Consider the following 25,670-nt stretch of genomic DNA (forward strand, 5'->3'; position numbering starts at 1 on the left):
TGCCGGGAAGTTAGGAATCAGTAGCGGAAAGAAAGCTAGAAGCGCCGTACAGCCTTGCAAATGCATAACCGTATTTCTAATCCCAGTTCAATGAAGACGTGGCGAGAGAAAGTGGAGTTCATTTCGGAGGGAAACAGTAGAAATTCTGCATAAGGACCCTGGCTTGCAGCAGTTAAACCGTGCCGTGTGTGGCCAGATGTTTTCATTGGTACACGTTTATTGAAAAACATCTTTAAAAGATCTACATCAATGGGGGAATATACCATTTTTATGGACTGAGAGATTCAGTAAATTGGACTCATCAATTCTCCATGAATTCATATACAGAATAATTGAATAAAAAAAAATCTATGCAGGGTGTTTTTGTTTGTGAACCGTGACCAAACTGACTGACAAGTATAGGAGGACAGAAAGGGCCATTTCTGGGGGCCTCTCTTGAGGAGCAGGGTGCATTCGGGGGCCCCGGGCCCTGTCTGGTGACTGTCACTAGCTCGTATGGTGGCGTGCAGGCCGGTGGAACTGGGTGAGAACCCAGAACCAACCCACAGCATGGGAGGGATATGGAGCTGCTGGCCTGGGTTTCCACTTTGTCTTTGTTTGAACGGTGAGACAACAGGTCATCCACTCGAGACGCCTCCCTCTGGAGTCCGGTCTCACGGAAAAGATCCCCAGCAGGTGGGTTAAAGACTGACCGTGGAATGGGAAGGTGTTTTGTGTCCACGACATCAGGGTAGGTAAGATCGCATCAACACGACATATGAAAGCCCCGTGAAGGAAATCATCAAAGCTGCCTCTGATTTTTAGATGCTCTTTTTATTCTAAAGACCCCAGGAAGAGAATGAAAATATGAGCCAGAACCAGAACCCAGAAAAAATAATAACAATTGCCAATGAATATAACTAGATATAATAATACATGGTATAAGTAAGTTTATAAACATATAAGGAAAACAAAGGAACAAAAAGTGAGGTGATAAACTTGCCCCTCAATGGGAACAACCAGCAAGAAAATGAAAATGTGCTCAATCTCGTGAGAATTCAGAAGCCGACCAATGGTAGCCCAGTGAGCAGAGCACCCGTGCGCTGTCCTAGAGTCCGAGAGCCGCAGCTCGGGTGGGGACGTGCAGCCCCGGGGACGTGTGACACGCCATGTCCTGCCCTGCCCGGCCTGTGGGATGCAGTTGTCAGCCGCTGTAGATGAAGACGCTCCCACCTGTGCCAGTAATTCCATTCCCTGCGAACACACGTGTGCCTGGCCCACGAGTGTTCCCTGCAAGTATAGGAGAACAGAAAGGGCCATTTTGGGGGGCCTCTCTTGAGGAGCAAGGTGCATTCGGGGGCCCCGGGTCCTGTCTGGTGACTGTCACTAGCTCGCATGGTGGCGTGCAGGCCGGTGGAACCGGGGAGAACCCGGAACCAACCCCCAGCATCGGAGGAGTCGGGAGCTCCCCGCACACCAGGAGCTCTCGTGCCAGTGTTGTTGGTACTAAGATACACACCAGCCTGACCAGGCGGTGGCGCAGTGGATAGAGCATCAGACTGGGATGCGGAGGACCCAGGTTTGAATCCCCAAGGTTGCCGGCTTGAGTGCAGGCTCATCCGGCTTGAGAGTGGGATCATAGACATGACCCCATAGTCGCTGGCTTGAGCCCAATGTCGCTGGCTTGGAGCCCAGGGTCACTGGCTAGAGCAAGGAGTCACTCGGTCTGCTGGAGCCCCCTGTTCAGGCACATATGAAAAGCAATCAATAAACAACTAAGGTGCAGCAATGAAGAACTAATGCTTCTCATCTCTCTCCCTTCCTGTCTGTCTGTTTCTCTCTCTCTCTCTCTCTCTCTCTCTCTCTGTCACCAAAAAAATAAATAAATAAAATAAAAATAAAAGAAAGCATGCCATAGGCCCTGACTGCATGGCTCAGTGGATAGAGTGGTGACCTGGCGCTCTGAGGTCACGGGGTCGACCCCTGGTCAGGGCACATAAGAGAAGCAGTCAGTGAGTGCGCAGATAAGTGGACAGTGAGTGGATGCTTCTCTCTCTGTCTCTGTCTGTCCCTTTCTCTCCTTTCTCCCCATCTCTCTCTCTGTCTTTTCCCCTTCCTCCCTTTCTCTCAAATCAATGGAAAAATTTAAAAAAAACAACACATACCCGAGAACATGAACCCTACTACAGTACAACTGAGCAAATAAATCTGTTCTATAGTCAGACAGAAAAATACAACTCAGCAGTAAAAACTGATGAACCGTAGGAATCCATTGAACATGCACACACTGTATCTATGGAAGTTCAAAACTATGCAAGAATAACATCTTGCTTAGGAGTCCAAATTTGTGCGGTAATAAAAACAATAGGTTGGTAACAATAAAATTCAGGACAGCCATCGCCTCTAAGGGAACGAGGAGGAGACAGACGCTCAGCAGACAGTAAGGTCGTGGTGACACCCCGTGTGTGGTGCCACGGGGGCGGTGGGGGGGGGTAAGTGTCCATCATATTTTTTTCCTTCTTTTTACCCCTCACATTCTCCCGGCCCGTGGTCCTTAGGTGCAGGTGACATGAGCAGGCGTGCAGCACGCCGGCATGTCTGAATTAGATGTCCCGCGATTACGAGTGAAATTTTGTAGCGTCGTAAAGAACAGAGCGAGGACATGTGAACCTGGAAGTGGTCTCGGCAGTTTGCGTTTGAAGTGACATTCAGTAGCAAATGTTAATGAATTCCGGATCAGGAAAGATTGCCGTGAAAATTGTGGTTGGGGGATCGTAAAACCAGGTCCATCAATCCGTCATCCGTCCACCTGTCATCCATCTATCTCTCTGTCTGTCGAGTATTAATCATCTATCTCTTGTCTATCTGAAATTAGTTCACTGCAGTAAGATGAGAGAAGGAGAGAGAGAGAGAGAGAGAGAGAGAGAGAGAGAGTCATTAAAAATCTGTTGTTGAAGACACGGCGGCGTTAGGCTGATCCCTAACCTGAATTGTGGCGGTTGCTATGGAGACGCAGAGGCAGAGGCAGCAGCTAGAGAAGGAAATGGCAGGCTGCAGTCTACGCTTCTGCCATTAAAAGATTAAAAAAAACCCAAAACATATGTTTTCTCTGGCTGTTGAAGCCGACCGAGTGGAGACCGACCTGAACACGGTAAGGAGCCGGCAGGAACCACCGGTGTCGCAGTCGGGAGACGGGCACGGATTGGGGCCACGTGCGGCTCATGGCTCCGTTTTTCTACTGCTCTGAGAAGAGAGAAATAGATTAGTTTCTTGTGCATCCTGCCCGGTCCCTCCTGAAATGACTTCACCGCCCAGCCGCTGTCTGTGTGACCATTTCTGTCCCGAATGGGACCCCCGCCCCGGTTCCTGGGAAGTTATATAAATCAGAGACCCGGTCAAGCTCTCCGTAATGTTTATCAATTGAGTCTTCTCTTCAACGGCGGAGATTCGATTCCATGTTTCTATAAATAGAGACTGGGTGCTTCAAGTTTTGTCATTTATCTCTCTCCCTTTTTAATGTTTTCCTTGTTCACCTTGAAGGTTTTAGCCACGTAAGTTTCCATGGGAGCTCAGTGGCTGAACGTCCCATGACTGTCCCTACACACGGAAGCCTCTGTACGCACCTTCGGTTTGTTTTTGCCTGTTCCCTTTTCACTGCTGAGTAATATTCCATTGCATGGATGTACCGCATGGTTTATCTAGTCACCCGGCAATGTCCGTTTGGATTCCTGTCAACTTTTGGCTGTTATCAGCAGTGCTGCAAGGAGTATCCATGTCTAAATCCTCCAGTGTTTCAAAGCATTTAGTTTTATTCTGTTTGGGAGAGCCACAATTTTTGTATCTGTTAGCTATGCTTAAACAGGATATCAGGCCCTGACCGGTTGGCTCAGTGGTAGAGTGTCAGCCTGGTGTGCAGGAGTCCTGGGTTTGATTCCCGGCCAGGGCACACAGGAGAAGCGCCCATCTGCTTCTCCACCCTTCCCCCTCTCCTTCCTCTCTGTCTCTCTCTTCCCCTCCCACAGCCAAGGCTCCATTGGAACAACGTTGACCCAAGCGCTGAGGATGGCTCCATGGCCTCCACCTCAGGCGCTAGAATGGCTCTGGTTGCAGCAGAGCAACGCCCCCAGATGGGCAGAGCATCGCCCCCTGGTGGGCGTGCCGGGTGGATCCTGGTCTGGCACATGTGGGAGTCTGTCTGACTGCCTCCCTGCTTCTAACTTCAGAAAAATACAAAACAAACAAACATATAACAGGAGGACAGTGTCGTGTGGTGTGTGCTTCCTTCTCTGCGTTTGTGCAGACGCTGCATGGAGGTCCATTAGTGGCTGAGAGATTGGCTCACAGGCCAAGAAGTAAAAGAATGAGTGAGAGTAAAAATGGAGTCTCTACCCGCTATTAGCCCAATCTGAGAAACAGCGGGCGTAGGGAGGACAGGCTCCGTGTAACTGTTGGGGGGGGGGGGTTGGATGTCTCGTGTGCTGGGTTCTCCGTGTAGCTTCCTCAGGGTAATTTCTGTAGCAAAACCCGCGCCCGGGGGCCCGTGCTGGTTTCTCCCACTGTGTGTGTGTGTGTGTGTGTGTGTGTGTGTGTGCACGTGCATGCGTGTGTGCTGAGTGGCCAGAGCCCGCTGGTCCCGTTGAGCGTGCGGCTTCCCCCGTCGAGCGCGGAAGGACCAGGGTGAAGTGGGTGAAGTGGGTTTTTCCCGTGGCGTGGACCCGGTAGGCGCCCACAGACAGACAGGTGGTCCTGGCCGGCAGGCCTGCGTGGACTGATGGGGTTCTCACAGGAAGTGGGAGTCAGGTAAGGGTCTGCAGATAGAACCTGGTGTCGGGCTGACCCCGCCTGTGAGCTCAGGAAACTGCCGTCATGGTGGTGACACTCGCCTACTGAGCAGTTTGGCAAGTGGTCAGGGAGACGCAAGGGACTCAAAGGCTCTCCAGGCTGGACAGGGGAGGTCACGTAGTTAAAGCTCTGGGTCCAGGAGGGTGGCCTGGTCCTGGGGAGGGAGGGGACAATCCATTGGACAGGGGAGGTCACGTAGTTAAAGCTCTGGGTCCAGGAGGGTGGCCTGGTCCTGGGGAGGGAGGGGACAATCCATTGGACAGACCCTGGCTCCACAGGCGTCCTCCGCTTGGACCTCCCTACCTCCTGCAAAGCTAACCTCAGCGTCTGCCTGCAGCCGCAGAGCTGGACAGGAGAAGGACACCCCCTGCCCCCTTGCCCATGCGTCCCTGCGCCGCGTGACTGGGTGCCTCATGGGGACCTACCTGAACAAGAGCCACCGTGTAGCCAGGGATTTCTAAACGGCCGACACTTTTTAATTGATTTATATGCAGTGGCTTATTTAACCTCTGACACAAACCCGTGACTTGGGGGCCACATCGTGAATGAGGTTGCTGAGCACCGTGGGCAGCCGGTACGGGCCCCACAGCGTGCGAGGGAGGCAGGGAGCAGCCCAGGAGCGGCCCCGGGGCGCGTGGGCTGACCTCATGCTGCTCAGGGTCCCTGTGCTGGACCAGCCAGGCCACAGCCTCCAGCTGAGCTAAAGGCGTGTCCAGCTTTGTTGCCAACGCCTGGTCCTGCAGCGAATGAATGCCCAGCAATGCCGTGTCCGACCGGGAGGTGGGAGATCTCAGACAGACCAGAGTTCATGCCTGGGTGCCGGGAAGGGCCCCCCTGAGAGCCTCTGGCGGGGACTCAGTCCTGGTGCAATTTCACCAAGCTGGCTGCCCAGCATGGTTAGTGTTTAGTTACACTGTCCTGGCGCCTGGTCCCGGCTAGTCTTGACTATGAGGCACGTCGGCATGGGGGCGTTGTTCTGTAGTGTCCTGCCCCTGGGACACTTCCTGTCACATTTCCATGGGTCCCCAAGAAGACTCCGGGGTGCCGCAGAAAAGGACAGGGGTCGGAGCTGCAGGGACCCTTGGTTCTAGTATCTGGGTACAGGGAGCCCAGCTTGGCCCCTAGGTGTGACCTTCAGACATAAAATACGTCATCAGAAGTCTCCCATATTTTGGGTAGGAAGCAGGGAGTTTCAGAAGCCGTCAGCCCCTGGAGCGCTCCCGGGGCGGGGGTCTGGGTTCGGCAGGCGGCTGTGTGTGTGTGTGGGGGGCCCCCCAACGGGAAGACAAGACGGTGTGCAGCTCTCTGTCTCTGGGGGAGCTTCTCACGCTGACCCCGCCTGGGTTTCAGGAGCTACGCCGATGGTGCGGTCAGAGAAAATGCGTCTGCTTTCCCGATAAATAAACACGGAGGCCCAGAAGGGGCCAGCGAGGGCCACGCGGGGTTTCTCGGGGCGGACTATCGGGGGCACGCAGGGTTTCCTGGGGCAGGCGTGCCGGGGCACGCGGGGTTTCCCGGGGCAGACGAGCCGGGGCACACGGGGTTTCCCGGGGCAGAGGAGCCGGGGCACGCGGGGTTTCCCCGGGCAGAGGAGCTGGGGCACACGGGGTTTCCCGGGGCAGAGGAGCCGAGGCACGCGGGATTTCTCAGGGCAGGCATGCCGTGGCACACGAGGTTTTCTGGGGCAGACAAGCCAGGGCACGCGGGGTTTCCCCGGGCAGGTGTGCCGGGGCACACGGGGTTTTCTGGGGCAGACAAGCCAGGGCACGTGGGGTTTCCCCGGGCAGGTGTGCCGGGGCACACGGGGTTTCCTGGGGCAGACAAGCCAGGGCACGTGGGGTTTCCCCGGGCAGGTGTGCCAGGGCACGCGGGGTTTCCCGGGGCAGAGGAGCCGGGGCACACGGGGTTTCCCGGGGCAGACGTGCAGGGGGAAACGGGCTGCATCTCAGCTGGGTCCGCACGCGGTGTCCCCGCGCTTGCGCAGAGAGAGCACCCCGGCCGAGCCCGGCTCCCCCAGGCACAGGGAAGGGACGGGGTGTGCGGTTTGGGGGGCCCCTCCTCGGAACTACGGGCGAGCTAATGCACAGAAGAAACCCGGCCGCTGAGGTCAGTTCCCTTCGCAAAGCGCCGCGCGTGTCCAGCTCAGCAGCACGGAGGTTTGTGGCCGGAGAAACAACCACCAGCCACGTCGTGGGCGGGAGTTATTTTTAAAGGGAGTCGTCCCTTCATCTGCATTAAAGCAGATTCACGTCTGCTGACCAGTGACCCTCGTTACAGTTCAGTTTGTCTGCGGCCGTCGGCGTGTTTGCTTCCTAGTGGGGCATCGGACCCCCGGAAGGGTTCCAACGTCAAAGAGTAAACCCTAAATAAAAAAACAAAACCTGATGAATTAACGCCCTTTGTCAGTTCTAGTCTCGGACCTTAAATTATTACGTATATAAATACTCTTCCCGGTTCCCGGTTGTTAATTTCGTCTTTGGCTAAAAAGCTGTCACAGATTTAGGGCCGGTGCTACAGAGGCCAGTAGACTGTACGGTTCATGTCACTTCATTGTTTGTTCTCGATGCCCCGGAAGCCAGTCGGATCACATGTTTCCTTTTCTCCGAAGTGGGATTTTATAACCCAGACTTAATTGATGCAGGGGTGAGCGTACCCCCCCCCCCCGACTGCCGTGAGGGGCAGTTCTCCGGAGAGGGCTTCGTGCAGCCTGTCAATCACCCAGGTCACCACAGGGGTCACCTGGGGCGGGGCCAGTCGGTCCCTGAAGTGCATCCTCAGGGTCAGAGCTGCGTCCTCTTTGCATATCTGAGTCTTCCTTTTCCTCTGTGGCCCCTCGTCCCCGACTGTGCCCAGACTCGACGACCCAGCCACCCTGCTAACTAGGTTCCCGTGAGCGCGGGGCCCCAGGTCCAGCCGGATGCGCTCAACCCGGGATTGGAACTCGAGCTCTGGGCGGGCGCCGTCTGCAAGTCCTTCACGTGCGCCAGGTGGACGTCCTGGCAGGTGACTCGCTGGACACCTGCTCTCGGTCCGAGCGAAGGGCTCACCGGGCAGGCGGCCTTGATACTTCACCTGCCAGACCCGCGCGCAGAGGCTGCGCGAAGGGGGCTCCCCGCTTTCTGACGGGGATCGCGTGTGACCCCGAGCGGAGCAGGAGTCCGAGGTTCCGAATGTGTTTCCAGACCGGTCAGCAGGCAGACTTGTGCTGGGGTGAGGCGACCTTGAGGGGACCCTCTGGGGGCCATCACGTGACGGAGCCAACTTTCCAAAGTGGCGGAGACGCGGTGTAATAACCACCCCGCACGCACCGCCCAGCTGGGAAAGGTCCTTGATTTTACACAAATAAAGCAATTCATTGCCACCAGCTGCTGCAGCGATAAGAGAAATGTCAGCGAATTCCCTCGGCCACGGAGGGGCGGGCGGAGCACGGAACGCACAGCGCTTCCACGGGAGACATTTTACCATAAAGGAGCGTGGGGTCAGACTCCCGAGGGCAGTGAGCGTCTGGTGTGAACCACAGCTGAAGAGTGAAATACGGAGACAGAGAACCCAAACCGAGTCCATTCCCGGGGTTCTGTTGTAAACAACTCCCCGAGGCCCCTCTTCTGTAACAACTGGGGTCCCAGTGCCACCTCCCCGAGGACCCTCTTCCGTAACAACTGGGCTCCCAGTGCCACCTCCCCGAGACCCTCTTCTGTAACAACTAGGGGTCCCAGTGCCACCTCCCCGAGGACCCTCTTCCGTAACAACTGGGCTCCCAGTGCCACCTCCCCGAGACCTCTCTTCTGTAACAACTGGGGTCCCAGTGCCACCTCCCCGAGGCCCCTCTTCTGTAACAACTGGGGTCCCAGTGCCACCTCCCCGAGACCTCTCTTCTGTAACAACTGGGGTCCCAGTGCCACCTCCCCGAGACCCCTCTTCTGTAACAACTGGGGTCCCAGTGCCACCTCCCCGAGGACTCTCTTCTGTAACAACTGGGGTCCCAGTGCCACCTCCCCGAGGACTCTCTTCTGTAACAACTGGGGTCCCAGTGCCACCTCCCCGAGACCCCTCTTCTGTAACAACTATGGTCCCAGTGCCACCTCCCCAAGGACTCTCTTCTGTAACAACTGGGCTCCCAGTGCCACCTCCCCGAGGACTCTCTTCTGTAACAACTGGGGTCCCAGTGCCACCTCCCCGAGGCCCTTCTTCTGTAACAACTGGGGTCCCAGTGCCACCTCCCCGAGACCCTCTTCTGTAACAACTAGGGTCCCAGTGCCACCTCCCCAAGACCCCTCTTCTGTAACAACTGGGGTCCCAGTGCCACCTCCCCAAGACCCTCTTCTGTAACAACTGGGGTCCCAGTGCCACCTCCCCGAGACCCCTCTTCTGTAACAACTGGGGTCCCAGTGCCACCTCCCCGAGACCCCTCTTCTGTAACAACCGGGGTCCCAGTGCCACCCCCCCGAGACCCCTCTTCTGTAACAACCGGGGTCCCAGTGCCACCTCCCCGAGGTCCCTCTGCTGTAACAACTGGGGTACCAGTGCCACCTCCCCGAGGCCCCTATTCCGAAACAACTGGGGTCCCAGTGCCACCTCCCCGAGGACCCTCTTCCGTAACAACTGGGCTCCCAGTGCCACCTCCCCGAGACCCTCTTCTGTAACAACTAGGGGTCCCAGTGCCACCTCCCCGAGGACCCTCTTCCGTAACAACTGGGCTCCCAGTGCCACCTCCCCGAGACCTCTCTTCTGTAACAACTGGGGTCCCAGTGCCACCTCCCCGAGGACTCTCTTCTGTAACAACTGGGGTCCCAGTGCCACCTCCCCGAGGACTCTCTTCTGTAACAACTGGGGTCCCAGTGCCACCTCCCCGAGACCCCTCTTCTGTAACAACTATGGTCCCAGTGCCACCTCCCCAAGGACTCTCTTCTGTAACAACTGGGCTCCCAGTGCCACCTCCCCGAGGACTCTCTTCTGTAACAACTGGGGTCCCAGTGCCACCTCCCCGAGGCCCTTCTTCTGTAACAACTGGGGTCCCAGTGCCACCTCCCCGAGACCCTCTTCTGTAACAACTAGGGTCCCAGTGCCACCTCCCCAAGACCCCTCTTCTGTAACAACTGGGGTCCCAGTGCCACCTCCCCAAGACCCTCTTCTGTAACAACTGGGGTCCCAGTGCCACCTCCCCAAGACCCTCTTCTGTAACAACTGGGGTCCCAGTGCCACCTCCCCGAGACCCCTCTTCTGTAACAACTGGGGTCCCAGTGCCACCTCCCCGAGACCCCTCTTCTGTAACAACTGGGGTCCCAGTGCCACCTCCCCGAGACCCTCTTCTGTAACAACTGGGGTCCCAGTGCCACCTCCCCGAGACCCCTCTTCTGTAACAACCGGGGTCCCAGTGCCACCTCCCCGAGGTCCCTCTTCTGTAACAACCGGGGTCCCAGTGCCACCTCCCCGAGGTCCCTCTTCTGTAACAACTGGGGTCCCAGTGCCACCTCCCAGAGACCCCTCTTCTGTAACAACCGGGGTCCCAGTGCCACCTCCCCGAGACCCCTCTTCTGTAACAACTGGGGTCCCAGTGCCACCTCCCAGAGACCCCTCTTCTGTAACAACCGGGGTCCCAGTGCCACCTCCCCGAGGTCCCTCTTCTGTAACAACCGGGGTCCCAGTGCCACCTCCCCGAGACCCCTCTTCTGTAACAACCGGGGTCCCAGTGCCACCTCCCCGAGACCCCTCTTCTGTAACAACCGGGGTCCCAGTGCCACCTTCCCGAGACCCCTCTTCTGTAACAACCGGGGTCCCAGTGCCACCTCCCCGAGGTCCCTCTTCTGTAACAACCGGGGTCCCAGTGCCACCTCCCAGAGACCCCTCTTCTGTAACAACCGGGGTCCCAGTGCCACCTCCCAGAGACCCCTCTTCTGTAACAACCGGGGTCCCAGTGCCACCTCCCAGAGACCCCTCTTCTGTAACAACCGGGGTCCCAGTGCCACCTTCCCGAGACCCCTCTTCTGTAACAACCGGGGTCCCAGTGCCACCTCCCCGAGGGCTCTCTTCTGTAACAACCGGGGTCCCAGTGCCACCTCCCCGAGGACCCTCTTCTGTAACAACCGGGGTGCCAGTGCCACCTCCCCGAGGGCTCTCTTCTGTAACAACTGGGGTCCCAGTGCCACCTCCCCGAGGACTCTCTTCTGTAACAACTGGGGTCCCAGTGCCACCTCCCCGAGACCCCTCTTCTGTAACAACTGGGGTCCCAGTGCCACCTCCCCGAGGTCCCTCTTCTGTAACAACTGGGGTCCCAGTGCCACCTCCCCGAGGTCCCTCTTCTGTAACAACCGGGGTCCCAGTGCCACCTCCCCGAGGTCCCTCTTCTGTAACAACCGGGGTCCCAGTGCCACCTCCCCGAGACCCCTCTTCTGTAACAACCGGGGTCCCAGTGCCACCTCCCCGAGGGCTCTCTTCTGTAACAACCGGGGTCCCAGTGCCACCTCCCCGAGGACCCTCTTCTGTAACAACCGGGGTGCCAGTGCCACCTCCCCAAGGGCTCTCTTCTGTAACAACTGGGGTCCCAGTGCCACCTCCCCGAGGTCCCTCTTCTGTAACAACTGGGGTCCCAGTGCCACCTCCCCGAGGACTCTCTTCTGTAACAACTGGGGTCCCAGTGCCACCTCCCCGAGACCCTCTTCTGTAACAACTGGGGTCCCAGTGCCACCTCCCCGAGGACTCTCTTCTGTAACAACTGGGGTCCCAGTGCCACCTCCCCGAGGCCCCTCTTCTGTAACAACTGGGGTCCCAGTGCCACCTCCCCGAGGTCCCTCTTCTGTAACAACTGGGGTCCCAGTGCCACCTCCCCGAGGACTCTCTTCTGTAACAACTGGGGTCCCAGTGCCACCTCCCCGAGGACTCTCTTCTGTAACAACTGGGGTCCCAGTGCCACCTCCCCGAGGACTCTCTTCTGTAACAACTGGGGTCCCAGTGCCACCTCCCGGAGACCCCTCTTCTGTAACAACTGGGGTCCCAGTGCCACCTCCCCGAGGTCCCTCTTCTGTAACAACTGGGGTCCCAGTGCCACCTCCCCGAGGTCCCTCTTCTGTAACAACTGGGGTGCCAGTGCCACCTCCCCGAGGTCCCTCTTCTGTAACAACTGGGGTCCCAGTGCCACCTCCCCGAGGCCCCTCTTCTGTAACAACTGGGGTCCCAGTGCCAGCGCCCCTCCTGGGGCTGGATGGGTACCAACATGGCACACATTCTGAGTGTCCTTTGGGCTATTTTTTTGTTTGTTTCCTTTGGGCTATTTTATAAACACTTTCATAACTGTTGGGTGTCGGTGCTGGACGTCACATCTAGCCCAGCTGGGCTCTCCTTCCCGTTGTGGCCGCCGTGCCCGCTGAGGGACCGTCCGCACGGGGAGGAAGGAGGAGGCAGGGGCGTCACGGTGTCCCCGGCACTGAGATCTCCATCGGCCGGGAGGGACTGCAGTGTGGACGGCTCTCTGGCTGCACAAGGTCACGTCAGCCGCTCGCTGTGCCGGTGCCATCCGCCCCGTGTGGGCTTGTTTATTTAGCCTGCGTGTACCCTGATGGAAGTATGTGCCCGTCCCGTTCAGAGCATCACCGCAGAGCGAGAGAACACGTCTCTGCCCGCGGAGAGACCGCCGAGTTTGGGGGGGAAACTGTCGCAACTTAAAATGAGCGAGCGCGGGACGGGGAGCTCACCCCTCCGCGCAGTGACACACGGGGGCCCCGCGTGGCCTTGTTGGGCGGCGTCGCGGCGACGATGTCTGTCGTCTGAATGCCCGGGTGTCCTCACGGGGGTGTGAGGCTGCACCCAACGTTCCCAGCAGCCCCACCCTCTGCAGGGGAGAGGTGAGAACCAGGATTAGGGGGTGTTGAATTGATGAAAAACGCTGCAATTTTTTTTTTAAAAAGGAGAAGGGATTCAAATACCGCTGGTGACGTTGAAAATTAACTTTCATAACGTGTCTTGTTTATACTAGATGTTCCAAAATTCCCCAAAGAGAAGATCGAGCCGCTGGAGGTGGAGGAGGGCGACCCCGTGGTCCTGCGCTGCAACCCCCCCGCCGGCCTGCCCCCCCTGCACATCTACTGGATGAACATCGGTGAGTGGCGGTCCCCGTCCGTTCCCTGCATGTCCGGCGATGAGCCGGGAGCCAAAGGTCAAGTACTCACCAGTCATCACTGTGGAAGCAGATGTACTTTCAAAACTAACCACCTGTCTGTCGTCTGCACCGAGTGTTAAGTATACACTGTGGGGTGTGCATGAAAACACTTGGCAACCACTGAATATATCCCTTAATTGCCTCCCGTCTGGAGAGGGCAGAGGCCAGTGATATGATCAGGTGTGTTTGTGAAGAAGAGACTTCACATTCTTAGCGGGTTGCTTCCCTTCGGGACAGCGTCCACACCGGAGCTGCGCATGGCCGGTGACGTCCCTAGCTCTCTGCCACTGTGTTGGCCATGTCTCGCCCGCGCCGTGCCGTGACCCGCGGAGAAAGTGGTGTGAGCCTCCATGCTTAAGTTCTCAAAACCTTTTCATGACCCTTTGAGCTGAAATCCCTCTGCTGGCCACGTCCACGTCCGGCATGCACATTAGGGAGGCTCCTCCACCTTGTCTCCATGGTCCTGGGAGACAGGGGACAGCATGTGTGCCGTGCCCGGTGGAGTAGAGGCGGCGAGTCCTGGCCGCAGCCGGCCGGACGTCTGGACCGCCACCACCTGGGACTCCCAGGCTGTGGCGTCCGGGAGGGACTCACATCTCAGAGACAACACTTGTGGAGACCTTGCTTAAAGAAACGTGATCCCGTCGGCCTGGCGTGCGGGGGACCCGGGTTCAATTCCCAGCCAGGGCACACAGGAGAAGCGCCCATTTGCTTCTCCACCCCTCCGCCGCGCTTTCCTCTCTGTCTCTCTCTTCCCCTTCCGCAGCCAAGGCTCCATTGGAGCAAAGTTGGCCCGGGCGCTGGGGATGGCTCCTTGGCCTCTGCCCCAGGCGCTAGAGTGGCTCTGGTCGGGGCAGAGCGACGCCCTGGAGGGGCAGAGCATCACCCCCTGGTGGGCGTGCCAGGTGGATCCCGGTCCGGCGCATGCGGGAGTCTGTCTGACTATCTTCCAGTTTTCAGCTTCAGAAAAATACAAAAAAAAAAAAAAAAAAAGAAACGTTATCCTAAGAAAATAAAAGGGACGATCGGGCCGTTATGAGAACAGGACCCGTGTTCTGAGGCGCCTGAGCGGACCCACAGAGCAGACGCGGGTCCAGACGGTGGGGGAGGGGAGACGGTGGGGGAGGGGAGACGGTGGGGGAGGGGAGACGGTGGGGACAGGCGTCCGCCAGGGGACCTCTGGTTCCCGGTGAAGAGTGTGTGTGCCCCCCCCCCCCCGGGGTTTTGTCGAATTCTGTTTCCTTCCTGCCCAGTCACGGTGCTGGGGTGGGGCCGGGCTCGAGGGGCGGAGGGAGAACACGCGTGAGGCGGTGGAAGGCGGTGGGCGGGGTGAGACCGGGGCGCCCGCGGCCGTGCTAGCGACCGGCGTCTCCTTGCAGAGCTGGAGCACATCGAGCAGGACGAGAGGGTCTACATGAGCCAGCGGGGGGACCTGTACTTCGCCAACGTGGAGGAGAACGACAGCCGGAACGACTACTGCTGCTTCGCCGCCTTCCCCAAGCTGAGGACCATCGTGCAGAAGATGCCCATGAAGCTGACCGTCCGCAGCTGTGAGTCCGAGCCGCGGGCCGCGGCGTCCTGCGTGCCCGGTGCAGCTGCGTCTGCGATTTCATTCCGGCCGAGGCCAGCGTGAGCCCGGGGGCGGGGCGGGGGCGTGTCCCCTGCGCTCGGTCAGGGCAGCCCCAGAGAGCCTCACCCAGGGGACCCTCACCCAGGAGACCCTCACCCAGGAGACCCTCACCCAGAGAGCCTCACCCAGGAGAGCCTCACCCAGAGACCCTCACCCAGAGAGCCTCACCCAGGAGACCCTCACCCAGGAGAGCCTCACCCAGAGACCCTCACCCAGGAGAGCCTCACCCAGGAGAGCCTCACCCAGAGACCCTCACCCAGAGACCCTCACCCAGAGACCCTCACCCAGAGAGCCTCACCCAGAGACCCTCACCCAGAGACCCTCACCCAGGAGAGCCTCACCCAGAGAGCCTCACCCAGAGACCCTCACCCAGAGACCCTCACCCCCGAGACCCTCACCCAGAGACCCTCACCCAGGAGACCCTCACCCAGAGAGCCTCACCCAGGAGACCCTCACCCAGGAGACCCTCACCCGGAGATCCTCACCCCAGAGACCCTCACCCAGAGACCCTCACCCAGAGACACTCACCCAGAGACCCTCACCCAGAGACCCTCACCCAGGAGACCCTCACCCCAGAGACCCTCACCCAGAGACCCTCACCCAGAGACCCTCACCCAGGAGACCCTCACCCAGGAGACCCTCACCCAGAGACCCTCACCCCCGAGACCCTCACCCAGAGACCCTCACCCAGGAGACCCTCACCCAGAGATCCTCACCCCAGAGACCCTCACCCAGAGACCCTCACCCAGGAGAGCCTCACCCAGAGACCCTCACCCAGGAGAGCCTCACCAAGAGACCCTCATCCAGGAGACCCTCACCCAGAGACCCTCACCCAGAGATCCTCACCCCAGAGACCCTCACCCAGAGACCCTCACCCCCGAGACCCTCACCCAGAGACCCTCACCCAGGAGACCCTCACCCAGAGATCCTCACCCCAGAAACCCTCACCCAGAGACCCTCACCCAGAGACCCTCACCCCAGAGACCCTCTCCCAGAGATCCTCACCCAGGAGAGCCTCACCCAGAGACCCTCACCCAGAGACCCTCACCCAGAGATCCTCACCCAGAGACCCTCACCCAGGAGACCCTCACCCAGAGACCCTCACCCAGGAGAGCCTCACTCAGAGACCCTCACCCAGGAGAGCCTCACCCAGAGACCCTCACCCAGGAGACCCTCACCCAGAGAGCCTCACCCAGAGACCCTCACCCAGAGACCCTCACCCAGAGACCCTCACCCAGAGAGCCTCACCCAGAGAGCCTCACCCAGAGACCCTCACCCAGAGAGCCTCACCCCAGAGACCCTCTCCCAGAGACCCTCACCCAGGAGACCCTCACCCAGAGACCCTCACCCAGAGACCCTCACCCAGCCCCGCAGAGACCCTGCCTCCCGCGGACAGAGGTCCCAACCTCAGGTCTCAGAGCCAGGCATTCCTGTGACGTCCGCAGGCCCCTCCGTCACCTCGAGCGTGACGTGGACAGCCCAGTTCCGGGGTTTTCCGAGCTCCTGTCTCAGGCCTGGACTCCCGGGGTCGACCCGCGGGCTGAAAACGTGGGAGGGAACAGCCGGGTCAGAGACAGCCAGGAGCCACGTCACCGCTGTCACCACAGCCAGGCTGCCTGTCCCACATTGACAAAGCTGCGTGACCGGCTTCTCCTCCCCCCTCGAGCCTGGGCGCCCGAGCAGGTAGAACGGAAGTCGTCAGGGGAGAGAGAACCGCAGAGGTGCAGGGCAGACCGCCCGCTCTGGGGAAGTCCACGTGGGCGGCGACACCTCAGTGTCTCCTGTTGAGTGACCTTTTCATCATTTGTGTGACGTACGTGGTCAGGCTTCACTAGAGTGTCTCTAGAGGCCTGGACTCTCTCTCTGATGTGCCCCCCCCGACTCCTCTGTGAGCCCCGCCCCGGGACTCCTCTGTGATGATTCAGGGTGACCCCCCCCCCCGGGACTCCTCTGTGATGGTTCAGGGTGACCCCCCCCGGGACTCCTGTGATGATTCAAGGTGAGCCCCCCCGGGACTCCTCTGTGATGGTTCAGGGTGAACCCCCCCCCCCCGGGACTCCTCTGTGATGGTTCAGGGTGACCCCCCCCGGGACTCCTCTGTGATGGTTCAGGGTGACCCCCCCCAGGACTCCTCTGTGATGGTTCAGTGTGAACCCCCCCCCGGGACTCCTCTGTGATGGTTCAGGGTGACCCCCCCCGGGACTCCTCTGTGATGGTTCAGAGTGACCCCCCCCCGGGACTCCTCTGTGATGGTTCAGGATGAACCCCCCCGGGACTCCTCTGTGATGGTTCAGGGTGAACCCCCCCCCCCGGGACTCCTCTGTGATGGTTCAGGGTGAGCCCCCCCCCGGGACTCCTCTGTGATGGTTCAGTGTGACCCCCCCCCAGGACTCCTCTGTGATGGTTCAGGGTGAACCCCTCCCCCGGGACTCCTCTGTGATGGTTCAGGGTGACCCCCCCCCCGGGACTCCTCTGTGATGGTTCAGGGTGAGCCCCCCACCCCCCGGGACTCCTCTGTGATGGTTCAGGGTGAGCCCCCCACCCCCCGGGACTCCTCTGTGATGGTTCAGGGTGAGCCCCCCCCAGGACTCCTCTGTGATGGTTCAGTGTGAACCCCCCCCCCCCGGGACTCCTCTGTGATGGTTCAGGGTGAGCCCCCCACCCCCGGGACTCCTCTGTGATGGTTCAGGGTGACCTCCCCCGGGACTCCTCTGTGATGATTCAGGGTGACCCCCCCCCGGGACTCCTCTGTGATGGTTCAGGGTGACCCCCCCCGGGACTCCTCTGTGATGGTTCAGGGTGACCCCCCCCGGGACTCCTCTGTGATGGTTCAGTGTGAACCCCCCCCCCGGGACTCCTCTGTGATGGTTCAGGGTGACCCCCCCCGGGACTCCTCTGTGATGGTTCAGGGTGACCCCCCCCGGGACTCCTCTGTGATGGTTCAGGATGAACCCCCCCGGGACTCCTCTGTGATGGTTCAGGGTGAACCCCCCCCCGGGACTCCTCTGTGATGGTTCAGGGTGAGCCCCCCCCGGGACTCCTCTGTGATGGTTCAGTGTGACCCCCCCCCAGGACTCCTCTGTGATGGTTCAGGGTGAACCCCCCCCCCGGGACTCCTCTGTGATGGTTCAGGGTGAGCCCCCCACCCCCCGGGACTCCTCTGTGATGGTTCAGGGTGAGCCCCCCCCAGGACTCCTCTGTGTTGGTTCAGTGTGAACCCCCCCCCCCGGGACTCCTCTGTGATGGTTCAGGGTGAGCCCCCCCCCCCCGGGACTCCTCTGTGATGGTTCAGGGTGAGCCCCCCACCCCCCGGGACTCCTCTGTGATGGTTCAGGGTGAGCCCCCCCCAGGACTCCTCTGTGATGGTTCAGTGTGAACCCCCCCCCCGGGACTCCTCTGTGATGGTTCAGGGTGAGCCCCCCCCCCGGGACTCTTCTGTGATGGTTCAGGGTGAGCCCCCCCCCCGGGACTCCTCTGTGATGGTTCAGGGTGAGCCCCCCACCCCCCGGGACTCCTCTGTGATGGTTCAGGGTGAGCCCCCCCAGGACTCCTCTGTGATGGTTCAGGGTGACCCCCCCCGGGACTCCTCTGTGATGGTTCAGGGTGAGCCCCCCACCCCCCGGGACTCCTCTGTGAAGGTTCAGGGTGAGGCTCCGTATCAGTATTTTTTCAACTATTTCCCTAAGGACCATGTTCTAGTGAAGCCTGAACACACCTCGTTTTGTGAGTTTTCTCAGAAAACTTTTTATTTTTACATCAACTGCGGCTTTTTATCCTTTGTTGATGTCCACATCCAGCATATGTTTTTGAGGGTTTTTTTTTCTTCCATCTCTTTATTTCAGTAAAGCACGCTAATGCGTCAAGGTCATCCACACAATTGGGTTCCGAGGGTAAGTGTTCCTGTGTAGAGTGTCGGCCTTAGTTTCCAGCCCTGTAGCTCGTGGCCACCTCAGAGCTTGACCTTTTCCTCTAACACCTTAGTGAGTTTGTTAAAACACTAATGTTCATGGTAACGGAAATCCCTTAACATAGAGGCGATGTTACCCCCAAAGCGGTAATATTTATAAACGCATAGTTACATAAATATAACCATATATGTCTATGTGATGTGATGAACACATACAGATATATACACACACATGTGAAACTACCTACTTTTAATGGAGTAAGTGTGTTGGATCTTCCTAACGGTCACTCACTGTTGTTAGATGATTAACCCTCTGAGTAGTACAAACGTTCATGTACGTCCTCACACCTCCTGACCATACAGAGTACCGCTAATTTATTTTAAAAATATGTACGGTAACATTAAAATAAGGCCAATGTCTGTTCTTCTTGTTTCCATAAATAGATTATCAAACAAACATGATTTTAAGTTAATAAAACTGTAACTGGAACTAATTTCAATTTTTGCAAAAAAAAAACCCCAGCCTCACTCCTGGGAGTCAGTGAGCATGAAAAAAAGTAACTCACTACTCAAAGGGTTAATAGCTGTTACACGTGGAAAGGAAACAAAAACCTTTTTTGAGTGTCAACGGAAGTGGAGGAGAGGTTGTGTTTCAGAAAGTTAAAAGTCTGTTTTCCTGTACGGCTTCTCAGAACACCTCGTACGGAACAGGGTGTTGTCCCCAGCTCGGGAAAGGGCCCATTGCCAGCATTTTCCAAACGCATTTGCCTCTGAAAGACTTTCTATTTTTCCGGGGGGACGTCTTCCACAGTTGGTGCTGTGTGGAGGTTGCCTGCGTGGACCTGGATTTTATGTACCTAGTGAGCTCATCTCCACCGTGGGCAGGGGCATTGGTATGAATGTGGCAAACGGTCTACACGTCCTGGGCCTGGCGGCTTGCCTTCAATGTCTAATGCGCGGTCAGCGTCCGCGGAGCTGGGGGCGGTCACAGGTGCCCCCTCAGCCTGATGGTGGATGAATCCAGTAGACAACCCCAACACTCTTTCTCGGGTCAATATCTCAACTGTGGGTGTCACACCTGCACAGCAGACAGGAGAAATACGTGTAATTGCAGTAACGTATTCAGTGGTATTTAAATCCATTAGCACTGTCTACGTTTTCATTAGTGTAGACATTAATGTAATTGATATCTCCCATTAAGTCTATCATTGTAACTTAATGACGTTCTATGTAAAAACAGTCACGTTCGCAGTTCTTTGCGGCAGACGCACTCGGGAGGAGCCGGGCTGGGGGCACACAGCCGGCCCCGCCTGCGCCCCTCCACTCCCCACCCCCCCCCCCCCCCCCCCGCTAACACCCACGGTGGCTCGTTCTGCGCACACCACGCCCAGGTCACGTTGACATCATCGAGTAGGAAGAGCCCATCAGGTGACCGTTTGGAAATGACGTCAGAAGCAGTGTGGAGAATGGCGTCTCCTCACTTGCCATTGCGTTCGGAACGGGTTCTCAGCACAGGGAGACATGGGGCGTTTCCACGTGCAGCCCACGAGGGTGCGGGGGGTCCCTCCGCATTCCTCCTGAGCCCGGGGCTGAGTCGCTGGAGGACACGGGGGGTTCACAGGCTTCTGGAATCAGGATCTCTGTGGGGAGGGTCTGGGAAACTGCACTAGAGCGGGAATCATCGCAAGTCCTCGGACACGTTAAATGCCAGGCAAAGGCACACGGAGCCCACTGGACAGGACCAGGCAGGACCAACGTGTGGAATATAAAATCAGACGCCAGCTCACCGCTGGGCTCTCCTCAGGAAACCAGTGCCCTTGAGCCGTGTCTGAACTAACAGAACCGAGGACATGGTTACGACACGCGTCATCACACCTGTGCCTTTCCTTGTGTGTGCCCGGGCCGCGTGGCCAGAGAGCGTCTGTCTCTCTGAGTGTAACTGTGTCTGCGTCTATACACACACACACACACACACACACACACGCACGTATACAGAGGGACACACAGTGAGGGATGTTTTAAGAAAGATGTAGTGCTGCAGGGCTTTAACTCTCTTAGTTCCGAGAAAAAAAAATATGAGACTTTTCTCTTCCGTTTAGCAAATTCCATCAAGCAGAGGAGACCCCAGCTGCTGCTGCCTCCGAAAGATGCGGGCTCCGACTCCTCCGTCACCGTCCTCAAAGGGGACACCCTCCTGCTGGAGTGCTTCGCCGAGGGCCTGTGAGTAAGCCCACCCCTGTCCTGGCCGCCCGCCTGCCCCCCCCCCCGCTGTGTCAGGAGTGTGACCCCCAGGAAGCCGCGCCCGCCCGCACGACAGTCACTCGTTCCCTTTTATTTATTTTAACAAAATGGGTCCCTCTGTGGGTGGAGCCGGAAGTTCCCACGTCACGCCACAGGTTCCCGGCTGGGACGGAGGTGGACTCATCGTCCGAGCGCTCTGTCTGTCTGAGGTAGCGTGAGCAGAGGGGACAATGGGCTGGCTGTCGATGGGGGTGCCGTCCTGAGAGCCAGCGGTCGGAGCAGGCAGCTGTCTCGGTCCCCCTCCCCTCGTTCCCTGTCCTGCTCCCCCGTTCAGGTTCCGAGGAGCCCGGGGCCCCTCAGGTCATCATCCTGGCTGTCACACACGCCAGGGGGGCCAGGCCATGTCATTTAGAACCTGGACTTGTCCCCGCGTTTTCGAATCCTCCCAGAAAAGTGTGAGAGGGACCTTCACCCAGTCACAACTTTTTCTTCTCTCCCTTTTTCAAATACATGCTTTGGGGTGACGCGGGTTCATAATAAGATGATATACATTTTAAGCGTGCTTTTCTGTGGTACATGATCCATCATCTGTATCCTGCATGGTGTGCCCACCACCCAAAGTCAGGTTAGGTCCCATCACCATGTTTATCTGGAAATTGTTGCATTTATTGAGTGAGCATCGTAAGTCCTTGCAACCCAGGGCCGTCTTATGTAATACTTGGTCAGAGCACAGACCCTCAGAAAACACCGGTCTGGGTGGAGCGGAGGCCCAGGGCAGCCGGTGACTTGGCGCGTCGCCGCGGTGACAGATGGGGCGGGACGCAGGCTGTCGGGGGACTCGGGTTCTGCACCTGTTAGGGGGGCGAGCTTGGCAGGCCCGCGGCCAGTGCCCACGCTTCTCCGCCCGCTTGCCCGCCTGGTCAGAGGGAGGTGAGCAGAGTGGCCTCGTGTGCAGGGGGTCGGATGTTCACTTTGACCCTGATGCCTGGTTCAGGGTGGAGAATTGTGTTGACCGTTGCCTGTCTGTACAACTTGGGGCGGGCGACACCAACACTGTGAGACCCGTGTCCAGTGACTGGCCAGTCCTAACCGGCGCGGCTATGCACACGTGTCTGGGAGGAGAAGGGACGGAGAGAGCACTGATGTGAGGGCCCACGGGGACGGAGGGATCGAGGGCAGCGTCCAGTCCAAGGTCTCGTGCGACCCCAGGACCTGAAGCAAAGTAGCTAAGTCCTCAGGGCTTCAGAATCCTCGTGGGGAGATGGCTGTGGTCATTCCCACCTTCAGAACCCCCCGGATAACGTCTCACTATTGAACATAAAAAGAAGGCGGGGGCGGGGGACGCAGCACCTGTAGTGGCCGCAGAATGACCCTCTGCCCCTTGGTCACCTCAGCCCGGCTGGAGGGGCCCAGAGGTGTCACAGTTAAACCGGCCACCACTGCTGCCCTCACCACGTGTACAGCACAGGCCCCTGTAGTGGCCGCAGAATGACCCTCTCCCCCTCGGTCACCGCAGCCCGGCTGGAGGGGCCCAGAGGCGTCGCAGCTAAACCGGCCACCACTGCTGCCCTCACCACGTGTACAGCACAGGCCCCTGTAGTGGCCGCAGAATGACCCTCTCCCCCTTGGTCACCTCAGCCCGGCTGGAGGGGCCCAGAGGTGTCACAGTTAAACCGGCCACCACTCTGCCCTCACCACGTGTACAGCACAGGCCCCTGTAGTGGCCGCAGAATGACCCTCTCCCCCTCGGTCACCTCAGCCCGGCTGGAGGGGCCCAGAGGTGTCCCAGTTAAACCGGCCACCACTGCTGCCCTCACCACGTGTACAGCACAGGCCCCTGTAGTGGCCGCAGAATGACCCTCTCCCCCTCGGTCACCGCAGCCCGGCTGGAGGGGCCCAGCGGCGTCGCAGCTAAACCGGCCACCACTGCTGCCCTCACCACGTGTACAGCACAGGCCCCTGTAGTGGCCGCAGAATGACCCTCTCCCCCTCGGTCACCTCAGCCCGGCTGGAGGGGCCCAGGGGCGTCGCAGCTAAACCGGCCACCACTGCTGCCCTCACCACGTGTACAGCACAGGCCCCTGTAGTGGCCGCAGAATGACCCTCTCCCCCTCGGTCACCTCAGCCCGGCTGGAGGGGCCCAGAGGTGTCCCAGTTAAACCGGCCACCGCTGCTGCCCTCGCCACGTGTACAGCACAGGCCGCCGCCCCACTGGTTGGCCTGTTGTCCGTGATGGGGTCCCCTGACCCAGCTGGCTCCAGTGCCCGCTCCAGTCCCCTCACTGGGGCAGATGAGGAGGCTGACCCTCGTGGTGAGGGACAAGTGACCAGTTTGGTTTTTGTTTCTGCTTCATTTGTTGTTTGTTTTGACTGGATGATGGGGTCTTCTCAGGCAGGCGAGGTGCTGGGCCCCCCTCCTGGCCTCCCGTCCGGACAGCGAGGAGGCCGCTGGGTCCCCGGGCCTGTGCGCAGAGACCACCGGCCCTGACTGTGGCTCCTCCTGGGCCGGCCAGCGCCGTGGCCCTCTCGTCTGGGCCTTACTCCCGAACGCCGGCCTCACCGGGACTCCGAGGGGGGCGGTTCTGTGGGCTCCCTGGGCTGACCCCCGGGCTCTCATTCTGCTGCTCAGACTCACGCAGGGACGGGGCTGCTGCTTCTGGCCACTTCTCATCACCCACGGGGTGTGGGGGGCTCGCACTGGAAACACAGGCTGGAATAGCTCTGCGTCCGGTTACCCGTTCTTCCCGTGACTGCGTGTACGCGTGGGGCGCTGGCGTGTGCTGTGGGCCCTGCTGGGAGAAGGAGGAGGATGCCGGGAGGAAACCGTGACGGAGGTTGAGAGGGCGTGGCGGAGGTGGTGAGGGCGTGGTGGAGGTTGTGAGGGCGTGGCGGAGGTGGAGGGGGCGTGGTGGAGGTTGTGAGGGCGTGGCGGAGGTGGTGAGGGCGTGGCGGAGGTTGAGGGGCGTGGTGGAGGTTGTGAGGGCGTGGCGGAGGTGGTGAGGGCGTGGCGGAGGTGGTGAGGGCGTGGCTGAGGTTGAGGGGCGTGGCGGAGGTTGAGAGGGCGTGGCGGAGGTTGAGGGCGTGGCGGAGGTTGAGAGGGCGTGGCTGAGGTTGAGGGCGTGTCGGAGTTTGTGGGCGTGGCTGAGGTTGTGAGGGCGTGGCTGAGGTTGTGAGGGCGTGGCTGAGGTTGTGAGGGCGTGGTGGAGGTTGTGAGGGCGTGGCGGAGGTTGAGAGGGCGTGGCTGAGGTTGTGAGGGCGTGGCGGAGGTTGTGAGGGCGTGGCGGAGGTTGTGAGGGCGTGGCTGAGGTTGTGAGGGCGTGGTGGAGGTTGTGGGCGTGGTGGAGGTTGTGAGGGCGTGGTGGAGGTTGTGAGGGCGTGGCGGAGGTTGTGAGGGCGTGGCGGAGGTTGTGAGGGCGTGGCTGAGGTTGAGAGGGCGTGGTGGAGGTTGTGAGGGCGTGGTGGAGGTGGTGAGGGCGTGGCTGAGGTTGTGAGGGCGTGGCTGAGGTTGTGAGGGCGTGGCTGAGGTTGTGGGCGTGGCTGAGGTTGAGAGGGCGTGGCTGAGGTTGTGAGGGCGTGGCGGAGGTTGAGAGGGCGTGGCTGAGGTTGAGAGGGCGTGGCGGAGGTTGTGGGCGTGGCTGAGGTTGAGAGGGCGTGGCTGAGGTTGAGGGCGTGTCGGAGTTTGTGGGCGTGGCTGAGGTTGAGAGGGCGTGGTGGAGGTTGTGAGGGCGTGGCGGAGGTTGTGAGGGCGTGGCTGAGGTTGAGAGGGCGTGGCGGAGGTTGAGAGGGCGTGGCGGAGGTTGTGAGGGCGTGGCGGAGGTTGTGAGGGCGGGACAGGACCCCGTGAACCCGCCCCGACGTCCGCGTTGAAGGTGTGGGCTGTCCCCTGGGAGTGTGGACGCCGCTCGGCCAGACTCGGGGGCGGGGAGGGGGAGGGAGGACACTTCAGAGCGCGGCGTGATGAGAAGCGTGTCCCGGGGTCCCCTGCCCGTGTCATTCTGCACCTTCATCGACGCTCCTCGTTTCTTGTCTCTTTCCAGGCCCACCCCACGGGTGGAGTGGAGCAAAGTGGGCGGCGACTTACCGAGAGGAAGGGAATCGAAGGACAACTACGGCAAGACGCTGAAGGTCGCCGGCGTGACCCCCCAGGACGGAGGGCACTACCGCTGCCAGGCCAGCAACGCCCTGGGGGCGGCCGCCCACAGCTTCCACGTCGTCGTAGAAGGTACGCCCGCCCTCCCGCGCCGGCGCGCCTCCCGTCCAGCGCACACGGGGATCCGCACGTGCCGGGCACCCACACCCGTCCACACTCGTGTGGGAATAGGTGGGGTGCTCCCACCGCTGACCGTGGAGTGGGCCCTGCGTGAGTTCACTCAGTCCCTCCGTCTGTCATCTGCTCACGCCGCCGCGTGGAAGGGGCCAGGTCACGTTAGGGACGCAGTGCACAGACGGCATCCGGGATTCGTTCGCATGCCATATTTTTATCTCTATAAAATGCACTCACCCCTCCAAAGTGGAGGGGAAAATGCCCGTGCGACTTATGGAGCGAAAAATACGGTATTTTATTAAATATTTTAACACACGATTTGATTCAGAATATATATATTATTTTCTTATTTTCCTCCTTAAAACCCCAGGTGCGCCTGATGGTCAGGTGCGTCTCACGGAGAGGAAAATACGGTGGTCGTTAAAACTAGTCTCTTGTGTGGGCGTATTGTGGGAAATCGTTTTTTAGTGCGATAGACACAGGACGCGGCCTCAGGTCGAATCCTCGGGGAAGAGGCTTTGCGGTGGAGGTGGCATTTCCCTCCTGTCCCGAACCTGCCGTGTCCGCGATGAGCTTCCTCCCCTCTCTGACCCCCGGTGTCTTCGCCGGTGGAACGAGGGAGGCAGCCTAGTCCTCGTCAGACCTCTCTCCCGGAT

At 59.3% G+C, this 25,670-nt stretch overlaps 1 protein-coding gene across 8 annotated transcripts in view; it reads left to right on the top strand.

The window, feature by feature from the left end:
- The window catches only part of CHL1 (cell adhesion molecule L1 like), a 159,634-nt gene that overhangs the window by 89,628 nt on the left and 44,336 nt on the right, over positions 1 to 25,670 (top strand). For 7 of the 8 annotated variants that reach the window (XM_066351109.1, XM_066351108.1, XM_066351107.1 and 4 more), the window contains 5 exons: positions 12,791 to 12,913; positions 14,353 to 14,523; positions 18,446 to 18,493; positions 20,610 to 20,730; positions 24,788 to 24,972. In XM_066351109.1, the coding sequence (XP_066207206.1) occupies positions 12,791 to 12,913; positions 14,353 to 14,523; positions 18,446 to 18,493; positions 20,610 to 20,730; positions 24,788 to 24,972 (648 nt within the window). The remainder of the gene's footprint in view (positions 1 to 12,790; positions 12,914 to 14,352; positions 14,524 to 18,445; positions 18,494 to 20,609; positions 20,731 to 24,787; positions 24,973 to 25,670) is intronic. The other variant, XM_066351112.1, reaches the window with a different exon arrangement.

This window comes from Saccopteryx leptura, chromosome 10 (genome assembly GCF_036850995.1).
Source record: "Saccopteryx leptura isolate mSacLep1 chromosome 10, mSacLep1_pri_phased_curated, whole genome shotgun sequence".
Taxonomy (NCBI): domain Eukaryota; kingdom Metazoa; phylum Chordata; class Mammalia; order Chiroptera; family Emballonuridae; genus Saccopteryx; species Saccopteryx leptura.